The 22,984-nt window shown below is 35.8% G+C and overlaps 3 protein-coding genes across 3 annotated transcripts in view; 2 read left to right on the forward strand and 1 right to left on the reverse strand.

The window, feature by feature from the left end:
* Positions 1-5,200: 5,200 nt before the first annotated feature.
* On the forward strand, positions 5,201-11,911 carry LOC144433649 (transient-receptor-potential-like protein). Its single transcript, XM_078121997.1, has 6 exons — positions 5,201-5,646; positions 7,889-8,036; positions 9,948-10,114; positions 10,549-10,731; positions 11,416-11,766; positions 11,882-11,911. Exons 1-6 carry the CDS (start codon positions 5,377-5,379, stop codon positions 11,909-11,911), a joined length of 1,149 nt encoding a protein of 382 aa, XP_077978123.1. The 5' UTR covers positions 5,201-5,376.
* On the forward strand, positions 11,864-18,199 carry LOC144441523 (short transient receptor potential channel 4-like). The gene is made up of 5 exons (XM_078131105.1): positions 11,864-12,161; positions 14,282-14,570; positions 15,182-15,382; positions 15,942-15,989; positions 16,806-18,199. Exons 1-5 carry the CDS (start codon positions 11,965-11,967, stop codon positions 16,953-16,955), a joined length of 885 nt encoding a protein of 294 aa, XP_077987231.1. The 5' UTR covers positions 11,864-11,964; the 3' UTR covers positions 16,956-18,199.
* Positions 17,542-22,984, reverse strand: part of LOC144441426 (voltage-dependent calcium channel subunit alpha-2/delta-1-like) — a 158,146-nt gene continuing 152,703 nt past the window's right edge. Inside the window, exon 40 of the mRNA XM_078131033.1 lies at positions 17,542-22,597. Within this exon, the coding sequence (XP_077987159.1) occupies positions 22,496-22,597 (102 nt within the window). The 3' untranslated portion in view covers positions 17,542-22,495. The remainder of the gene's footprint in view (positions 22,598-22,984) is intronic.

Below are 22,984 nucleotides of genomic sequence, written 5' to 3' on the forward strand. Positions count from 1 at the left end.
ACATTCTGTCATGACTTTGTAATTGCTGTGTTTGGGTTCAGACACGACGCTGTTCATACATGTCATCAAACACCTAGTTTTAAATTAAAGAAATTAATATCTTGTATTGCAGTTGTTCACATAGGTGTCAAGACAATAGGTACCTTCTTGTATATGTCTAGAGTCATTCAAGTTGTAGCGTCCTTTGTTTCATGTTTCAGGATGCTCGTAATTATGCATGACCTATTGTTATCTCTACCATGCGTGACTTATTGTAATTTGATCATTGTGACAACACCAAAAGCGTCGGAGATTCAGGACTTAGTGTTTTAACGGAGAGCTGTGAGCATCTTACTCGCCTGGCTCCGGCTTTGAGTGAGGCCGAACTCAGGGCTATCAGGAAATAAAGTCTGATCAAGTTTTACTCTATACATTGTCTCGTATGCAGTTTATCATCTTACTACAACCACGTATGCTGATCTGTCAGATCTAATGTAGACACTGAAGAAGTTCAGTTCGGTTCTCGTTATGGAATAAAGGTATCCATGGATTTATAACACGTCTATTTCGAAATCCCAAGTGAATATTGAGAACAATTTATTAATAATAGCACTTCCACGATGAACGTACATAGTTTAATGAAATATGAACTATTTGCACTAACTGCCACATAATGTATTCTTTGAACAAATGTATTGTTTGAACAAATGTTACGTTCTCTGCATTAAAAATCGTTCTCTGCGTTAAAAGTACACAACCCGGTATTAATAAAGTATCGTTTCTGTTTTATTATATTTTAATGACAACGCCATTATGAACTATGTCAACAACTATACCGTACAGTTTGCAATCTGTCAGATATCCTACTGAATTGTGGTCCTAACCGCTGATGCATGTGATTGATTCATATGTCATCCTATATCTGTCAAATGCAAAACAGATGTTTGCCCTATCCTTCTTTTCGTCTCTCTTTGTTAGTTTTCTGATTCCTAGCTTTTTATAAATAAAGTTATAGAAATAGGACTGAATATCCTAGGCTTTTCAAATACAGTGATAAGTCTTGCAAGAATATTTAGAGCTGTATCGTTTGTCGTCTAAATGGTTACGTCACCTTCTGAACTTTTTGTTTTTGTCCACAAGAGGCTCTGCGTGACTCAAAATCTTAGGCTACGAAGTCAGATATAAATAGCCGGTATGACTCCGTTCTCGATGTCGGTCAGAGATCCAAGTGATTTAAAACTTGCGATCAAACACCGATACCGATATTTCAAAGTCTGTGCCGATTTTCCCCCAGTAAAATATGTAAAGTTGTCAATAAATTCAATGAGCTTATTATAGTAACCTTCAAAGGCAACTTTTGAAATGATTTCCAATACATTTTTTAACTGCACAAAGACGATTTTTATCTCCAAACTTGACTTCTGGGGTCGGGAATGATAATGAGATATTTCGTTCTCGTTCACTAATTAGTACATGTAATTTGAATAATGTGCGTATTTTACATACTACACTTCCTTATCGTACGTGTCAATGTGGGCTTGTCAGTGGACGAGGGCCCACTTTCTCAGTATTTATTCAAATGCATCATTCGACAGTTTGAGACCATTTGGATCACTGACTGAGAATGGAGTCATACCGGCCAAATATCTGACTCCGTAATCAAGTCGGAGACTCCTCGGACCACTGGGTTATCACTATCGCCCTCTGGAAGTGATATTGTTAGCTACAGTCTTCACTAATTGGACATTCTACATCATTTCATGAACAATCAGTACAGTTCTAGTGCATGTGCCAAGTATGGTACATTTTTTCAATATCTGTACATGTCGCATTTTGCCTGAACAAATGTACATGTTCTCTCCATTTATCAGCTTCTCAAATTACCAAAACTTACAAAAATGATCAGCTAGATAAAAACATTTGTGTTTTATTCTCTTGATATTTAATCATACGATATGGTTGTACACCCAAACAACGCTGTCAGAATAATGGTAAATATTGTCAAGTTGATTCATATTTGACCCTAACTGGGGTGTTGCAGCTCTATTTTCGACCTGTAAAAAGGCCTCAATTTGATCAGCATAAATTCTTTGTGGCTCTGATGCAAACGAGGCAATCTATTTTTGAAGTGACAGTTGTACAGTTTTAGACTAGTTAATAAAAGGATTGTTGTATTGGATTTTGTTTTGAGCTCCTTAACATTGCATCATACCAGTGCAGTATCTGATTATTGCATCGTACCATACAGTGCAATATTACACAATGTCGATGCAATCGTGGACATAAATTAATGTACACGTGAAGCAAAGGGTTTACACACGTGAACTAGTGTGAGGTTGTGGATAACATATCAATAAAGTGCTGTATGTTCGAATCAGGTTTGGATGTCCGCCTGGGACTTAATGTATGCTCTTCTGTCCGTCTCTCTATTGAACGATCATTTCTATAGACGGATCGATAGGGTTGCAAAGTGTTTTATTATTGAAATGGCGACCATAACAGGTATCAGGTACAACAACTGAAGATTCACAGACGTACATGATAACAACCCAGATGATGGGTTACGTGTTGCATTGTTGAGGCTGAGTAGGGATGGAAAAATAATAGAGGAGTTCATGTGAGCATTATATCTCAGTTCAATTTGCTTACGCCGGCTGCCGAAATATGCGTCATTCAAGCCGTTATTATACCTGGTTAACATCCCATAAATCTATATTCTAGACAGAGAAAACATAAATTGAACCATCCCTTACACAGTTTTACATTCCGTTTTGCTTTTTACCTCCATTAACAGGAGGTTATGTTATGCTTCTAGATCTTTATGTGTGTGTGTGTGTGTGTGTGTGTGTGTGTGTGTGTGTGTGCGCGCGCGCTAGTCTGTGGACACGATATCTCAAAAACTACTGCATCGGTTGTAATGAAACTTGTTACACATCTCCCATGTGGTATTTGGAAAAACTGATTAGATTGGTAAACATCCATTAGTAATTTACATTTATATAATTAATGTTTTTTTTACTAATTAGAGTATATCGTTGAAAGGCATACTCCAAATTTCAATACAATTTGGTACATATGTTAACCATTACGAAGCGCATATATCCTACAGCTTAAAAAATCAATGAATTATTTGCATAATTATTGGTTTTTTGATAATTAGGCTATAGGCTATATCATAAGAACGCATAGTTCAAATTCAATATAATGTAGTACATTCTGTCGTTAACCACAACAAAGCACATATATCCTATAATGTTTGTTGATGTAGCTTACAGTTTGAATGTATAATTTGCATAATTAATGATTTTCGGTAATTAGCCTATATATTAAGAATACATATTTCAATTTCAATAAAATTCTATACATACATTAACTGTAACAAAGTGCATATGTCCTATAAAGTGTGTGGTGATGTAGCTTACAGTTTAAATGAATAATTTGATTAATTAATGATTTTGGGTAATTAGGTTAAGAATGCATACTTCAACTTCAATATGATTTTGATTTAGTACATACGTTAATCATAACAAAGCACATATGTTCTGTAAAGTTTGTTGACGTAGCTTAGTTTTAATGAATGCTTTGCATAATTGATGATTTTCGGTAATTAGTCTTTATCTTAATAATGTAATCTTCAAATTTCATATAATTTGGTACAAATATCAACCATAACAATGCGCACCGGTCCTATGAAGTTTGTTGATAAAACTTTTACTTTAAATGAGTAATTTGAATAATTAATGATTTTCAGTAATTAAGCTGTATTTTAAGATTGCCCTCTTCAGATTTCATATAATTTGGCACATCAATCATAAAAAGCACTCATATCTTCTGAAGCATGTTGGTATAGTTTTAAATTGTAAGGAGTAATTTGCATAATTAATTATTTCCGGTAATCGGGCTATATCTTAACAATGCAAACTTCAAATTCCATTTAACTTGGTACACCCATCAACCATAACAAATCACACGTGTATAATGTAATTGTTCATGTAGTTTTCAATTGTGATATGTAATTTGCATAAATAATCATTTTGATAGTTAAGCAATATCTTTAGTATGGAAGCTTTAAATTTCGGATAATTAAGTACAGGTATTGATGCATGTGCATGTGTCATTAAAACTTGCTCATGTAAGGTATAGGATAAGTTGTTCATTTGCATAATTAATGCGTTTTTGTTATATTTAGACAATATGTAAACTATGCAAGCTCCAAATTTCAGCCGGTATGTGACTAGTGTGTTTTGGTTTAAATGGTATAGCAATATCGACAAGGTCATTATGAATCTTATTGAATATCATATGTCTTTCAGAGTGTTTTTGCATTCAAGTTCAGAGAGCATTTGAAGTGTCTTTGAAGTGTCTGTAAACCGATGTAGGGTAACTAGTGCAGCACGTGTTTGGACAATATTTATTTTCTTTTGTTTAGTTGGCTATATAGGGGTCCCACACAGTCCGACAATATTCTGATAGATGTCGAACAAGTGCGTCATATGCCTGATCCTTTTTACGGTTGTTGTTGTTGTTGTTGTTGTTGTTGTTGTTGGTGGTGGTGGTGGTGGTGGTGGTGGTGGTGGTGGTGGTGGTGGTGGTGGTGGTGATGTTCATGTTAATACGCAATGAAAACAAGTGTATTGTTTGTTTTAGGTGTAATATGGTTAACATGTTTGTACGGGCTTGCGTAAGTCAATAAATCTTAAAACCTAGATATTTCACGTAGTCAACACGTTCCAACTGGTAGCCATGATTTTGTCATGGATAAACGACGGGATTTCTTTTTTTCTTCTCATACTGATAGCATCACATTTGTCAGGATATCATCCAGGTACATGCTACACTGTAAGATAGCAACATTGAATGAATACCCCCTATATGTTGTCTGAATGAAATGACCTAACATGCCACCATGCAGGCATCAAGTACAGACATGAAAACATTGGCAGCTGCTTGTCTGTGTCTAGCTGCAGTACGTTTATTTCATTGAGACAAAATGTAAAATGTGCAGTTCTTCTTGGTTTCTCCGTGTTTGTATCAATCAGAGCCAGGGAACACTAACATGACATGGGCAGTATCACAAAATCCGTCCAAAGTATTAACCCAGTTGACAAGAGTGCATATCAGGTGACACACAACCCAGTTTATTATTGTATTTCACACGTGTCCATCTGTCAACTGGGTTTTTTTCCTGGACACACTTCGGTTAGATACGTTACTACCAGTAAATATTTATTTCATTGTCTGACTTAGGATAAATTGAGCGTTGTTGTGTGTGTCATGCATGCAGATTCATGTTACTGTCAATAGAGTTTTGAATTTTATCAGACGGCAAATGCTTTTTAATGTTTTAACGTTATTCAGTTCTTGGCAAACAGATAACGTTGCATTGAAGTCTATCTAATGGAGACAATGACGGCAAACAACGTGACACAGCCTGTACCATCAAACAGGTATCATCGAACAAACTCTAGTAAGCAAAACGATGATGTGTTGGATGGCAAGACGAATGATGTAGATGATACATACGAATTTTCGGATCTCTTGCCGTTGTCTAGGAAACTTGTCCGATATATGCAACATGACGACATCAGTGACAAAGATGGGATGAATGCAGACTTTGTACAAGCTGTCCAGGATGGTGACATTGAAAAGGTATCAACCTTGCTACAGGTAATACATGAATAAACATATTATCAGCCTGGGGTAGAATTCATTTCGGTAAAAGATTACATTTATGAAATCGTGTCAACCTTATGAAAAAGAATTACGGCAGAAAAGTTTCTCCGAAAACGTACTTAATGTCTAGATCTTCTCCTATGAAATATATATACTGCAACGAACTAAAACTACACCTTATCGAACCAATAAACAACGCGATCAACTATGATTTGTGGTAACAAAATCAATCCAACATTTTCTCAAATGTCATTTTTCTTTTTGATAATGCGGTGCTTCAAACCCAGTAAAGAGAAAAAAATGTATTATTCGTGGAAGAGAGATTATATTTTGTTTAATTCAACTTAGCAGCCTTTGTATAAATGACATAAATAGCAAGTATATTTTCCATCAGTCATCCCGCATGTTCCAACCCCCAAACATTCAATGGGACCGAACGGAGTAAACAAAGCGTTTGTGGATGTGTTGTTCGAAGTTAGAACCCTGACTGTCCCGGACTGCAGACTTTCTCAGAAAACAGATATCACATTAAGACACTTACATTTAACATTGGAGATCTAAAACTAGATATATATACAGACTAACACGTGAAAGCTTTTGGATAAAAAAAAGTCAACACATACGGAGAAAATGGAATAAACCGCAAACAATAGCAACTGTTCTGATTACCATTTCGAGTCACGTGACTGGACATAAGCGATAATTAGTATGATGGATTGGGCCTACTGCGGTAGCTCAGCAAAGCCTGAGCGAAACGGCTTAGCCAGAAGCACTTTACTGTTTATTCTGTATATACACTTATATATTAGTGTATATGTTACACCCAATCCGTGAAACTGTCCAATTCATAAAATGTGCATGTAACTTTGCCCAGTTCACGGAATGGTCAACCTTATGCAAATTAAAGTATAGATTACGATTAAAAGGGGCCAAATTATATTTGGGGGCAAGAGTTTTGAACTGGCGTGTTGATTATCGAACTTTATTAAAAACACAAGCTACACTGAATTATAATAAAATAAGAATTGTGAAGTGATGAGTTTGCAAATACATGATAATAAAGTTGTTTGATTCTTATTCTTTTTTGTGTGTGTCCTTACAATACCCACTTCATGAACTGGGTGACGTTACCTACCCATTTCATGAATTGGGCAATTTCACAGATTGGGTGTAACATATATATGTATATATCGTCAATAATACAACTTTGTATAGCTAGATAAATAAATAGCATCCTACATAACTATATATATATATATATCTTGCTTGGGTATCATATATTTGAATTTTTGGATGACAATCTCAGTCTATAATGAGATTGGATTGTTGATGAAAAGTACAGAAGGCAACATAATTTTAAAGTAAATGTCACAAAACACACATACATATACATGTATCGAAGATACCATAATGCCATTGATATACGATATTGTAACGGGACCGTTGCATGATAATGTTACCAGTAAAGTCATTCTGTTACAATGTAATTTATTCACTATTCGACATTTGATATAAACTCCTGTCCATAAGTTTCTCACCATCTCGTGAAGTTAACTTTAATTATATTACAAATGTACACAATGGTACAAAAGTTATGTTCAATAAACCAACTCGCGTTTGTAACATATTCATTTTATTTTTGGCAAAGGTGGTTTTAGTATATACTATAGATATACTATAAATAATCATTAAAAGTTGATAATTACAGTATATACGTAGTGATCGAAGATTTCATTTCTAGAGTTTCAATAGTGTTTCTAATGGCAACACCTACTTTCACTTTCAAAATTCTGTGATATATCGATTTTCTTAATGTTATGATCTTAATTAGTTTAAGCTACAAACTGGGTTTGAAATCACGATGTGTTAAGCCACCTTTTCCGGTATGCATGTATGTATGTATGTATGTATGTATGTATGTATGTATGTATGTATGTATGTACAAAATTAGATATATTACCTTCCTTTGTTAGTATAAGGAAACAAAACTCACCAAAATGTCTAAATCATAATGATATGGCAAGATATTGACACATTACGGGACAAACATGATATATGCCGGGATTAATCATCTTGCAAACAGGACGTTTCTTATATGATGGACAAAGGCTGTAACTATGACAACGTTACAAAGGTGTTAGCCGTCTAAGTGAATCAATTGTGATACATGTAATAATTTAAAACTCATTATAATCATCAATAAATTGTTAATTTTCTTTCTTTTGTTCTGTCTTAGACAACAGTCAGAGATATTAACACGATAACAACACGTGGCAGACAGAGAATATCAGTCCTTCAATTAGCTGCTGAACAAAACAATTTCCATTTAGTGAAGCTTTTGCTACAGTATGGGGCCAGTAAAATTAAATTGCCATCTCTGCATGGTAAGTCACTTTTTGAAATCTGCACTAGCTGCTTTTTTTAGTAGAATGTTATCACCTTACCATATTTACACGGGAAGTCAAAATCTACCCTAGCTTGTTTTCAGTCGGATTCTTTACCTTTACTCTCTCTCTCTCCCTCTCTCTCTCCCTCTCTCTCTCTCTCTCTCTCTCTCTCTCTCTCTCTCTCTCTCTCTCTCTCTCTCTCTCTCTCTCTCTCTCTCTCTCTCTCTCTCTCTCTCTCTCTCTCTCTCTCTCTCTCTCTCTCTCTCTCTCTCTCTCTCTCTCTCTCTCTCTCTCTCTCCACGGTAAGTCAAAATCTGCCCTAGCTCGAATCCTATAACCTTACAATCTCTACACCGTAAGTCAAAATCTGCCCTCGCTGGTTTACTCGAAAACCCTTACCATCTCTAATATTGGTCGAATTGTATAACCTTAACCTCTGACCAAACAAGTGGTGTGAGCCTTACCATCTGACCATGGTAAGTCAAAATTTGTCCTTAGGTTAGCTAGTTTTCATTCGAATTGATTTGACAATGTATAGCTTTGCGTTGTAACACGGTAAGACGTAGAGTGTCTATCTAAAATTAGAGATCAACACCGCATATTGTAATATAATACCACATAGACCACGTCTTTGCTGTCTTAGCAATGAAAAGCAATCAAATAAATTCGAGTGAAAACCAACTAGGACAAATTTTGAGATACGATGTAAACTGATCCCACGGCAAAATCAATCACGTTAAATATTATTATAGGCGATTAATTGAGCTGAGAACGTTATATACACGTACTATTGGGTACACAGCTTAGTTGGGTATGTATTTCACAATTTTAGATTGACGTGTAGAATATTATGAATATAGTTGGTCTGCCAGTGTAACTGTCTTTTAATCGATTATTCTTGTTTTTAAAATTAAATTTACGAGTTCATGTTTATCATAATTGAGCTATGGTCATTTCTAAATTCGGTCTTTAATGGCGTAGGTCTTTAATATGAGAATAAATGACTGAAAGCTTACTTAAATCCGGTGGAGGAAAAAACTTTAAGCCATATTCAGTCAATATACAAAATAACCAATGGATTTATGTTTTTACAGTAAAACTGGAGAAAATATTCCTGGTGTATTATTAGGTCAATATAAAATTGATATTTATACTGGTGGGTAAAGGCTAAAATTACAGCACATAATTTATGTGGTATGGCAGGCATGAGTGTTGTGCTTACAGTCGAAGGGTGAAGGGTGAAGGCAAATCAAATTACTTTCAAATTTCCTGTCAGATAAAACTCTACTATTAATTGAAAGGAGGAAGCAGCAAACGTTAAATTCGTCAAATGAACGGAGGAATAAAAATAGCAGATATTTCCAATATTTCGACGACTGATAGCCATCTTTATTTTGGAATGAGGCCATGACCTCAAAAATACGTGATTGGAGTGTTAGTATCAGTTACCCCGCACAGCAGCAGATAATATTGAACTAAATTGAAGACACGGCTTGAAAGATACATTTTTTATCGAAGTTTCACTATTTAATTCGGGAAAAATTATCAGATAATATTTCATATGTGACGTCATTTGATTGACGTACATATAAGTGTACATGTAACCACTGTTTTACACGTCGAAGGAAGAAATCCATTAACATTTAATTTGTTGATGTAATGTTTTGTTTGGTCAGTGGTTTAAGCCTCAATGAAATTGTTGTTTCACTGCTAACAACAGCAGTGATCCCTGTAGTATTCTACACCATGTCTAGCCTTGGGCTTTGAGAGAAACATCTATATGTAACATAATGTTCTGGTACTACCAGTGAAATATTTAGCTCATATATTAGCAAACACTACTCATGTATATTTTTGCTGGATTTATAGTGAATATTTGGCTTGTAATTTGTTTTCTAAACTAAGCAGCCAAAGAAGATGTGTCTGACACGTTGACAAGTCTCAGACAATATGGTGCCCTCACAAGCCCAGCATACATTTGTCTGACATCGAAGGATCCGTTTAAAACTGCTTTCGAACTGTCATGGAAACTAAAGTCATTGACATCATGTAGTTTTTTACATGACCTTACACATGTAAGTACCTCTATAAAGGAAGGATTGATACAGTATTTGAAGGATGAAACATTGTTGATAAAAAGTACTAACATAAACAGTAATGTATACACGACAAAGCAGTATAGAAGTAGAGTACATGTACATGATAATGGTGGTGGTGGTGGTGGTGGTGGTGGTGGTGGTGGTGGTGGTGATGATGATGATGGTGGTGGTGGTGGTGGTGATGATGATGATGGTGATGATGGTGATGATGATGATGATGATGATGATGATGATGATGATGATGATGATGATGATGATGATGATGGAAAACGAGTTCACGCACTTTTTTTAAAAAATTTGAATGAAAGATACAAGCTGTGTGATAATAACGATAACGTGGCATTTTGACATAGAAAAATCAAATCAAACAATTTGGACTAGTTTGTTGTCTTTTCTTTCAAAACATTAAGACGGAGTATTCCGAGATGGATCGAAATGTACAGATTTTCTCCAAAGACCTCCTCGAGCAATGTCACAGCAGCAGAGAAGTTATTGTCTTGTTGGGAGGAAATTATGTTTGTAACGGACTGGAATGGTGGAAGTCATGTAAGTTACCACTATTGGAAGAAGCATTGGAAAAACAACAGAAACTGGTAAGTGAACAGGATATGACGCGTTACATTTGTACCTCACAGTATCAGATGAATTATTCAAGAAAATAGTGCCAATAGTGTTGCAACACAATTGACTTCACTGAAAATAATCCAAGTCCGTGTTACTGATCGCCACAAATATTCATCAACTTGGTACATACAGCGGATTTCAAAGTACCGTTCAGCTTGTCCGTTTGATAAAATCAATACGAAACTACACATGCTACAGCAAGACTGAATGATTATGACTTTAATTTTGAATACAGTTTCTTGCAACATTTTGTCTCAATGAAATGAACTGACGTGCCACCGTGCAGACATCATAATTATGCAGACTTCAAAACATTGGCGCCCGCATGTCTGTATTTTTTGTTCCAGTGTTCATTTAAATGTTTATTTCATTTCAACAAAATTTGATATCTTGCTATTAAAGTATAGCATGTTCAGTTTCTTATTGATGTCTGTGTGGTTGTACTAGTATCAAACCGAGAAGCTGAACGGTATGTTGAAATGCATTGTAATATAAATTACAAACACCAAGTTGTTAATCTAGAGGTTTTCTAATAACATACATTATTTCGTTATTCCGTTTCACGTTTATCTATTAAATTCTGAGGAAATTGAGCCCCAATTTGGTTCATAGCATTCAATAAACTTATAATTGTTATTTTCTCTACCCTACAGTTTGTCGGAAGTTTGCATTGTCAGCAGGTCCTTAAACAGGCCTGGGTGTATGGTCAGCCAATCTTTACACAAACTAACAACTGGGGATGGTTTCTTATCTATGGTATCTATGATCTGCTACTGTACGGCTTACTACAACCCATCCTATCTTTCATTTTCATTTTCTTCCCATGCTGTTCCATAGCAAAGATTATCAGTGCACCAAGAAGTAAATTTCTCATGATGGCGTTCTCTTACGTGGCATTTCTTGTGTTATCTACGTTGGCAGCAATTATGAAAGCGAGAGAAGAAACGGAGGAAGTGAACACCGTAACATCCTCATACTATTTGATTGTCGCGGTAACAATTTGGGTGTGCGGGATGCTTTGGTATTCCTTTTTGGACATGGTGCATATGGGTCCGCTTAAATTCTTTGGTAAACCATGGAACATCTTCGACATTCTTGTCGAAATTATCATCTTCACAGCTTGCTTTTATCATATCTATCCTGATTTGAATGTGGCGCCAATCCCTTCCATCTTCATTAATAAGTTACCAGCTTTCGCCATCATGTTGGCTACTTTACGGCTGATGGAGAATCTTTTACCAAGCAAATATCTTGGTCCTATGTTGCTATGCTTTCTTGCTATGAGGAAAGACGTCATACGGTTTCTATGCATTTTCTCGATCATAACGTTTGCATTTTCGGCTGGTCTGTATTATTTGTACGCTGATCCTCACAACACCACTCAAAATGCATACTCTAGGTAAGCAATCTTTTATGAAAACGCAAGACGGGGGGTGGGGTGGGTATTCCCCTAGCCTTTGAAAGGTATATGGGTATGTGCCGCCCAAAGTTTCATGAAAATAATCCCTGAAAATTTCCTTATCATGGGGTCGACGGGAAACGTCTGCTTATATTAGCAATACTTTCACATCATCAGAATAAAGGTAATTGGCCCGATGACTGCGACTGAAAATCCCTAACAATTGGTCTGTTTTCGCATTATACATTGGGTATACATAGATGTTTTGAACTTGGGCCGTGCACTCCCGTCTGAAAAACTGACCTATAAAATATGGTTCGTACGTAATTCTAAAACATGATGACCCCCCCCCCCCCCCCCCATTATATAATATTCACATGACAAATATTATTTTTTTTGGTCGTGACTCAGTGTGGACTGCTTGAGTGTCTTGAATCTACTTTATAAGATCCCGGCCGCGAGTGAGCACTATCATAATTATAATTATTGACTACACAGGGTAAATGTATTCCAAAACATCTTGACAGTGACAGGTATGGGGAAAGCTTGAGATGGGAATATGTACATCTCTTATGGGGGGTCCTAGGGTGTCTCCCCCTAGAAGCCCAGGAGGTTTTAACTCTGAAAAGACAATTTTGTGACTATTCAGAAAATAATTTCCAAGCTTTACAAGACACCACCAACATGTAAAAAGCAACTACATAGGGTTGAAACACTTTTGAAATATACTTTGATAGTAACTTGACAGTAAGAGGGGAAGAGCTTGAGACTGGGATATGTCCACCTCATATGGGAAGTCCGAGGGGGTCTCCCTCTAGACGCCCTGGAGGATTTTTACTCTTAAAGCCAATATTTAGGCTATTCAGACCCTTTCAAGCAATAACTTAATCCATGCTTTACAAGGCAGCACCATCAAGTATCAGAAACTGTTCTTTATAACGTACATATGGTTGAAATATATTCTTAATAAGTTAAATAGCATCATCATATACATGTAGTAAAGGCCAGCACATCTAATGGTAGTATCATTGGTACATGGTAGGGGAGTTTATGGCAATTTTAAACTATCTTGGCAAACATTTCACATCTTTGAAAGACAATATCATCTCAAATTAGAATTGGGTGAAAATATTTAAGAACAGTTTACATTGTAATACCATTATGACAGTAAAAAGGTTGTTGGTGCATCTGATTGTTGGTTGAATGCATGAGTGACCTCTGGGGGTGAGGGAGTCATTGGGGTTTCCCCCTTGCAGATCTGCATTATTTTGCTTCAATGTTTAGGTTATTTGTAGCCTTTGAGGTAATATTTCCAAGCTTCGAATAGCTAACGTAAATGTTAGTTTTAAATGAGTTTCCCATGTCACATAAACATGGGCCCGTAACATTGGTATAGGGGCATTAATATTGCATGTATAGTAAAGTCATCGGTATGTTAGAGTACCTGAGGGTGGTCATACCTAGTGTATAATAGAAACTGATGAGGTGTGGTGATTCGTAGCGTCAATAACATGTAGTGTCCAAAATAGAAAGTGTATTAATCCCTTCTGACAGTTCATACTGACGAGTAGAACAATTTAGATTAACTTCTTATACACTCTCTATGAAGATTACCATTACAAAACTTTCAAGACTTAGTTCACTTTTGCCCCAAAGTGCAATATAAGTGAAGCACTGATTGTGAAACAGACAAGCATTTACATGACATGTTCTGTAACTAGTGTGGTAGCTATAGGTAATACATATATCTGTATATGTATAGTTATGTTTGAACTAATAAGAAATATTAAAGAATTCATGTAAGAAACGGGGACAAGAACAAATTTTTACATGTACCACATTTCAGACAAGGCTATGCCATTGTAGAAAAGGATTTTTTCTTCCATCACAATCCAAAACACAATGATCCCCCCCCCCCCATCCACAATTTTCAAAGCAGCATGCCCCCCCCCCCACTGCCAATTTCAAAAACAGGGCGACCCCCTACAATCCCCCCCCCCCCCCGCCCAGGTCGAAGAAACTGACCGGTCCCTAAGTACAAGTTTCCTAAGGCCCGGTTATGATGCGTTTCAACTGCGTGATCGTTCGGTAACATAGAATTGCTTTTTCCTAATTTACAGTTTGTTATTTTCCATCAACTCATTGCTCTTCACCATATTTGGGAGAGATGCTTCGGCTGACCTGCTTGCTACAGTTATGGTACCACTGTACAACGAAAGTCGTGCACAACAACACATTGCCACATTGAACATGTCCGGTGATGACTGGACACACAGACCAACGTTTGATGCTTCTCAAATCTACACAGCAATGGGGATGGTGCTGTATACTACCTTTGGTATCGGCGTGTTATTGGTACTACTAAATATATGTATCGCCATGATGTCTGATAGGTACGCTCGATTCCAGGTAAGTCAAACACGTAGATAGAGAAGGGGGTTACATTACAGACCCGAGGGCTAAACGGTTTTAGTTTGTTGCCGCTTCTTTACTCTTATGGTAATACTGAACAACTCTGAAAGTAGTGGATCTGAGGAAATTATCAATCGGCCCTTCACAGGAATTCTTTCTAAATGTGGTGCGAGTAAGATTCTTGTAACTCATACGAACTAAATAGTACATCTCTTTATACTGGTGAATCAATTCTACCTTGTTTTGACTCAGAAAAAAAGTTATCACTATCACTGAACATCTTTCAAGAAATATTATCTGCGATACAAGATCAAAAATGTTCTTCAGCTTGGTAGACCAAATGAATTGCACAGGTTATAAGGCACAAGTAGTTCAAAGGTGGTCAGCTCTAACTATGGAATGTTATGATCGTCGACCAAGTCAGATCGAAAGCTCAATTTAATGCTAAAATACCACTTTGAATCGTTTATGCGTTATAACCTCTGTATAGTTAATTTTACTACGTACAGTTTCTAAACATACAAAATGTATGTACGTAAAGTTGATAGTTTAAAAAAAATCTCAACAACTGTCAATATTTTTTTTTTCAAATGATTCTAACATTTCAGGAAAGTGTTGATGAAGAATGGAAATTTGTACGTACCGTAATGTGGGTACACTGTTTTAGTACCCCAACACTGCCTTCCCCGTTCAATCTCATTCCATCTCCAATGTATCTTTACAACCTAGTCCAGTGTATGTGTGGATGGAGACGTGCATGTAACAAAATGAAAACAAATGAAGTCGGAATAGTTCTTCAAGATGTACCGGTAAGGAGATTATAATTTATTTTTAGATTAAAGTAAAAACGTGAAATTCTATAGAGGAAAATAAATCGATTGCGATACATTCAAACCTATAATTATATTGAAACTTTCTCTGGACTATTAACACAAGGCAGAAAGATCACTAAGACGTTCACTAGGTTGATATTGTCGGTAAAACCAGACTCTGAGAACAGCGGTACCATCACGATATCAATATTAAATTGTTAAGTATGTTGTACATAGCGTTCATGTTAGTGTGCACCAGTTATGTCCCCATATTAAAATGACACAAGCTATTCAATTCAGTCTGTTTGACACTTAATAGAAACTTTCAAGTGTTGGGATGGCCATTAAAGGTATAATTCTAAGACACTCGTGTAACTATTAAGCCATTTTTCTCCGAGGGAAAACACTCCCGTTGAGTATAGAGTTTGAAAAAATGGGTTCCAGTTCGTAACAACTTCTGAGTTATTGAATGTATTTTTATCCAAAAAAATGTATCAATTATTCTTTGTCAAAACTTAAGTTTATGTTCATTTCTTGTATTCTCTAACAAAAAAAGGTGTCCTTGCCTTACCAAGAGGATGCTTGGGACTTAACTTATGACGAGGTAAGTGATTACATCATAATATAATTCAGAAAGGCAACAGCCTCGATCTCTAGCGGCCTGGATGGTCCCCCTGAGAGCATCCCTGGCGGTGACCATGAATAAATACAGAGTTTGCAAGACTTGGTTCGTGGAGAGAATGCTTGCCAGGTCAACCATCTAAACTTTCTACAAAAACTATAACGGCAATTACATGTACCTAGTCACTCGAACTAGTGCAGGTGGAAGGGTGAGTTGTGGGTCTGTTCTTGCTTTTCCATAATAAGAAAACATATGCAGCTGGTTAATAAGGATAAAATATCCATAGCTATTATTACTCAAGTTTCCTTCCACCAACAATACTACATTACCTAAGTTTTGCTAGCCTTGGCCAGGTGAGTTTCCATGGTATTGTACAAGTGTTCATCGCTCCATGTTCGATCGCCCTGAAAAAGTCCACATACAGCTGTTGTACCTCGTCATTTCTTTTGTCCTCATTACTTTTAGGTTACATTTTGTATCAGAATACACCTGCCCCCCCCCCCCTTGCCTTTTACGGCATTTCATGAATTTCCAAATGTCGTCATCAAAATGGTTACAAATGTTATTACTTCAAAAAACGAAATAACAAATTGAATTAAGCAAATCGTATTAAGCAAAAAAACAGCAGCAAGATAGTTTTTTTTTTGTTTACCAAGCATCACCTCATTTAAGTATCTCGAAATTGCAAAAAACGAGCCGGCAGAAATACATGTGACAAGTGTAAGAATAACGTATGGTAGCTTATAATGTGAAATCAATATACAATATTCTCAATGTATAGATGTGTGTTTTCAACAGCTGGTCCGGGTATTGGTTCATCGTTACTTACAAAAGAAAGTACCCAAGACAAAGAATGGGAGCCCAAGACAAACCAAAGATGTCGACACTTCTTCAGCAACACCTCACCAGCAAAATGAATTACGTCTTCTTAATTCAACCCCTGTATAACAAACAATCTTCCTGTTGGGGGCCATGGAATGTTCATTAAATGTGTTCACTAAAGTAAAGTGGTGCTATCAATCTGGCGTTGTCAGTTACTTTTTCACACCTTTTATCCCAATCGTATTTGGATTATTCAGAAAGCAGTAAGTGAACTGGTGTTGCAAGACTGGATTAGTAGTAGCAGATGACCGCATCGCTATTTTTAAGGGTTCAGGGGAAGGAATACATAGTTTTTAATGTTTTGTAATTGATAAGAGTTAAAAGTAAGGATTTAGTACATGTTTGTTGTTTAACATTGCTTTGTAAGTACAAAAATATAGTAGAGTTGTTTTATGAATTGAAAATCCAAAATAAATACCCAATTCTCATCCATATGGCCACTTAAATAAATATTCGTCGTTCTATATGCTTTTATCTGGCCCCTGAACACACAAGGTTAGCCTCCATAGTAAGCTGGGTGGTCGACCTGGCAAGTGTGTGTGTGGAAATAAAACTTGTCAGGTCAACCATCAACCTTTCCGTGGAGACTAATTCAAATGCTAAATGAAAAAAAAAAGTCAGACAAATGCCAGGGATTCGAAAATATTCTTTCCTTTATTGACAAATCGGTAGAAATGGGCAAGTTCAATAAATACTCCTTGTGCTCATTAAATTACACTCAATGCATGAGTCTAAGGATAACTTACTAGCTAAGAAATACCTACATTGATTACCTCAACAACTCTCCTAGAAATCACAAAATAACACTCAAGTAGTTAGTTTTTTTTGTCAACAACCAAAATGTCATGGTTTGGGTCATATTACACACATACCACTAATTTAGTATAAGTGCTAACATACTAGCACTTGTGTTTGTTCGTCATTTGCCATTTTGGTACATAAATCCACAGTCTGTGATAAATCACTTAAAATATGTTATTTCAAGTTGGTGCTTAGAAATATTGTTGCGGCACCTAATATAACTGTCATGATTTATTGTGCATAAATCAAACATTTCGAGTGGAAGTAATGTCTGAAGAAATTTTTTCCCAAGTGATTTTTTGTATTGTTAGCGGCTGAATACACTTGCCTTGTGTGAAATGGTTTAGTGCATATAAAGGTTCAAGAGATGTGACTTTCTTGCCGACAAACTAGTGGACTCCCCTTTCATGACCGTTCAGGGTTTCCATTCCTATCATATGATCACTTAGAATCAACACATAAACAAAGGACTGAAACACATTTATTTGTTAATTTTTTTTTACTTTGACTGGTTAAAAATTGTGGATTAAATAAATCAAGATATTACCAAATTTATGATTTATATGTACTTGTATATTTTAGTTTTTAGTTTACAACATCATATTACATGAACAGCTCATATGTGCTACTATAAGAAAAGTCATATTTTGACCATGTCTTTCCACCGGGGTAAATCTTGAGCAGAGGATGTGTAAATGTGGCAAGTATGAGACGAAGTTCCACCTTTGACTTAACTTACCCCCCATCGGTGATATTTCCTCTGGGGTAGTAGACAGTCAAAAGCAGTACTGCATCTCGTACTACCCCTGGACAAAGATGGTGGTAAGGTGGGTCACAGGTTGGGTAAAGGTGGGTAAATTGGACTTTTCGTGTAGTGGTGTTTATGGTGCTTCTGTTCAATCTCTCATACCATAGGCTTGTAACTAGAAATGGTAAATAATTGCATTTGTTTCTAATTACTGTTCCATACTAACTCTCTTCGACTGTACATGTCCAAGTGTTTATGGTGTTGAATTCAGGAAAAGATGTGTTATAGATCAAACATACCAAACTTTGGACTAAAATTTATAAGCATTAATGTCTTCTGTCACATATTTCCATCTTATAAGGTTTCCATTCGGAAAGCAATCTTAGGGTAGGGAGTTTTCTGTTTACTCTCATTGGAATGAACTTTATTTCTATCGATGGCAAAATGTTAGCTTTAAAGATTGGAATTTTGAAAAATTGGGTACTACTGTGAGATATCCTTGAAAAAAGCCATGAGGCATAAATATCCGAATTAAAATGTGAGGCAAGATAACTAATATATGCAATCAAAAAAAAAAACACTTTACAAATGTACACCTACAATAATATTCACAAATATATATGTACAGGAAACACAAAATATAATGTAATACTTTAAATGGTATACTTTTGGATGGCCGAGGGGGGGGGGGGGACTTTAACCCCTTCTTATGATTACCATTAAATATTTAACCACTCCAAAACAACAGAAGTGTTGTGCTATTCTGTTTTGATGGACACAAGCTGAGTTTATACACTTTTTGTTGGTAATTTTATGCTGCATATTTGTATCTTATTCCCCAATATTTTTCTTCCTTCTGCCAAGGAAAATATGAGTGACCTATGGAGCCTTTGACAACCCTTGGGTCACAAGTCTTTTCTGGCTGAATTAAGGAAAATATTGGAGAATAACATAATTATACCAGTGCCAGTAGTATCAAAGAAAAATTGGGGAAAGTAATGGTAAAGTTGAACGTTTTGACTCATATTTTGAACACAGCAGAACCAATGACATAGATACGCATTGTCATGATATACACGCGCGTTGTCCTGACGTACATGCACATTGCTGTGATGTAGAACAACCATAGGGCATATTCCATATGTTTTGTTTGATTTGTGAGATGTGCCAATGAGCAATTCCTGTCATTCTCTTATTCATGTGGTGTAGTGCCTCTAATTACCAACCTATATACCATACTTCATAGAATGATAACATGGATAGTACAAACAAATTTTACTTCCATGCATTATGTGCTGTTTAGTAATACCAAATTATCAAGCTCATAGTTGTAGGCATGAATTCCAATTTTTTTTTTTTTTATGAAAACAGTTGAATCCTGTCACTTAAACTAAAGGCCATGTAATGTTCTTTACAAAGTAATGTACATACATCTCTGTTTCAATGTTATTTCCTAAGCTATTGAGATTGCCTTCGCTACATATTTGGCACATGGCAAGTGAGGTGATATATTTATTTTTTTTAAAAATCAAAAGTCTGCAATTTGATCTGCACATGATTACGAAACACTGTGTTGTTTTGTATATTACAATTGAAGTATTGTGAAAAAACCAAACTATTCAGAAGTAAGAACCTTATGTGACAATATTCATTATATGTACAAAAATACATAACAGTTCACTTGCTCCTGCATTTATAGACAAAAAAAACACTTCACATTCATAGCAAACACTTTCATACATTGCTGTTTTTTTTCTTCTACATTACTAAATAATTAGCCATTATACTTTTTTTTAAGTTACAAACCTTGGATCAAAAACCCCAGCAGAAAGTCTGTCTGGTAATATTTTGATGAATTATTCCTATTGGATTCTACATCCTACTACTTCTACATAATTTGTAACTTCTGACCCTGATGAAGGAATAAACACTCCAAAATAAAAACATGTACAAAACTATACACACACAAAGGCAATGACGGAGATATCGTTGAAATCTGTCATTTTAAAAATCAACTTTGATAAATAGTTTACAAAAGATAATAAACAACAATAGGACATAACATTTGGCATTATATTTACAAAAATACAAAGTCCTTTTTTTTTTCTCAAAAAAAGTGACCGACGGGCAACAAAAGTTCACCTAAGAATTACTCCTGACGTGTTTTTATTGCTGTGTTGCACTTTTTGCGTTATAGGCATCTGGGTCACCTTTGTCCATGATTAGTAAAAAAAAAAGACATGTACATGCCCAAATACTATAATTCTACGATGAAGTTTACATAATCTAATGAAAGTGTACTTCTTGCTGTGCAAACTACCATGATTATGTACAATTTTGAAAATCGCCTAAAAAAGCTTTTTACTCTTTTTTTCTATGTATTTATTTGTTTCCATTTGCATCAATCTTGTAAATGGAATTGTAGAGTATTATGTAGTAAACTCTACACTAGGTTTAATATACAAGGTGGCAGTGGCTATTATTGATGCATGGAAATTAAGACTGATTTTTATAATTCTTCAAAAATCAGACATCAGGCCAGGCTTAAATGAACTTGTACTTAACATCAGTAACTCTGTAAGGAGAATCTTAGCAACATGTTATTTTTTGTAAAGTGTGTCTGCATGCTTTCTTATCAAACAAATAAGGTTGTATAGCCTGGCCTGACACCTTCATGACATGTTAAGCACAGTACAATTCAGCTGCTTTTAATACTATGCATGATACTCACTAAAAAAACCTCAGTAAACACCTACACTCTCTTTAATACTAAATAACTTTATCTGTCCTTAATAACTGATTCATGGTGATTCTAACATCAACCCTAACATTATATCTGTGACCAAAAAGTGTGCAACTTATCTTCATTAATAATTACAAAAGGTGAATACTAACACTTTTCTTATGTAAATACTGTTAACAAAACAGGAGGCATCTACACCCTTCTTTGGTGCTTGTTTTCGAAATGTCACACTCCCTATGTTAGTGTTTTGAAATTTAAGACTCCCTATGCCAGTAATATTACATGTAAAAATGGATCTGGAATCTGTATTTGTTTCTTGTGCATGTAAAAAAAGAAATTTGAAAGTCAATATTCTGCATAATTCTTAATAAATTGACTAAAGTTGTCATTTTTCTAACCACTATAACTCTACCCCTTTTAAATAGTCTCATTATCAAGTGAGGTATCTATGACGGTCATCCTCTCTGTATTGCATCAAATATCTTCCATTTCCTCTCCTTTATACTTTGACCAATATCATCCAGCAATTCTGTGGTATACTTTGACTGAAATGTCTTCAGACAAGTTGCAGACGACAATGTATATCTTATGAACGTAAGAGTACTATCTTGTCATCTGGCACCTATTTGAATAGGTTTTGCTGTTTGTTTTCCTGGATGATTGTATGAAGGTATATATGAGTTATCCAAACTTCCTTGGTCTTCATCTGTTTAAGGATGATTTTCCAGTACCAATAAAAAGGTGTGACAATTTACCTTTCCATTTGCTTAGAGAATTCCGTATGTGACTGGTGCATGGTGAAAACATCCACAAATGTTCCATTCTTCATCTACACATGCTCTTTTTCAGAGTTCCTTCAATTACAGGATTGTCAATGAAAACTTGATTGTAATGCCTCTAACAAAAAGAGAGACAAGCACACTCTGCCCAAGTATACTTGGAGTGGCCAACAAAACCTGCTATCACCATTCAGTACCAAGTATGCAAATATATTTGAAAATACCATGAGGGGCGCCCTCAACTACATCAGTCTATAAACAATGCAGGTGAAAGGTCGTCGACAGTTGAGAGTATAAAAATGCATCACTTGATGAGACATAACTTGACCTTCGATTGTCATCACATGCAGGTAAGAAAGTTTGACCTCTTGTACAAAGTAACAAGACTGTTGGCTGAGATACTCGTAGACAATATTCTGTACAGTGATGGGTGGGAAGTCCAGTATATGGAATACAAGATATATATGTTTTGTAGTGAACAGTACTGTACAGTTGATGGGTGGGAAGTAAAGGGGCGTAAATTTGGTATTTACAATCAGACAGCTGTCACGATTTTCATACCAATATAAATGTTAATTAGTAGTGTTGTTACTGATATCGATATCCTGGATCCTCCGCCACAGATCTCGTAATTTTCCTAAAGTTGGTCAAAATAAGGAAGAAATTTGTCAATTGAAAGTGAACAACATATAGCATGAAAATGTGGAATGCAAAAAGACCAGGAGATGGCTCCAGGAATGAATAACATAAAACCTAATTTGTTTCAGAGATATTTCAATCTCTACTAAATAGGCAATCATGGAGCTGTTTATATTAGTGCACTTCCATAGTCTGTATGACCCAATATTGACCTTACTGCACGTTTTCATGAAAGATCGCCATAATACTCTAACAGTATGCCTACAATGGATGACGTGGAATACTCTCTCATTCCTCCAGGGGTAGGTAACAAATATTGGTCTAGAGCACGATCGATATAGTGACAAGTACAAATATAAAAGTTGCGGGAAAATTCTACATAGTA

This window comes from Glandiceps talaboti, chromosome 1 (assembly GCF_964340395.1).
Source record: "Glandiceps talaboti chromosome 1, keGlaTala1.1, whole genome shotgun sequence".
Classification (NCBI taxonomy): Eukaryota; Metazoa; Hemichordata; class Enteropneusta; family Spengelidae; genus Glandiceps; species Glandiceps talaboti.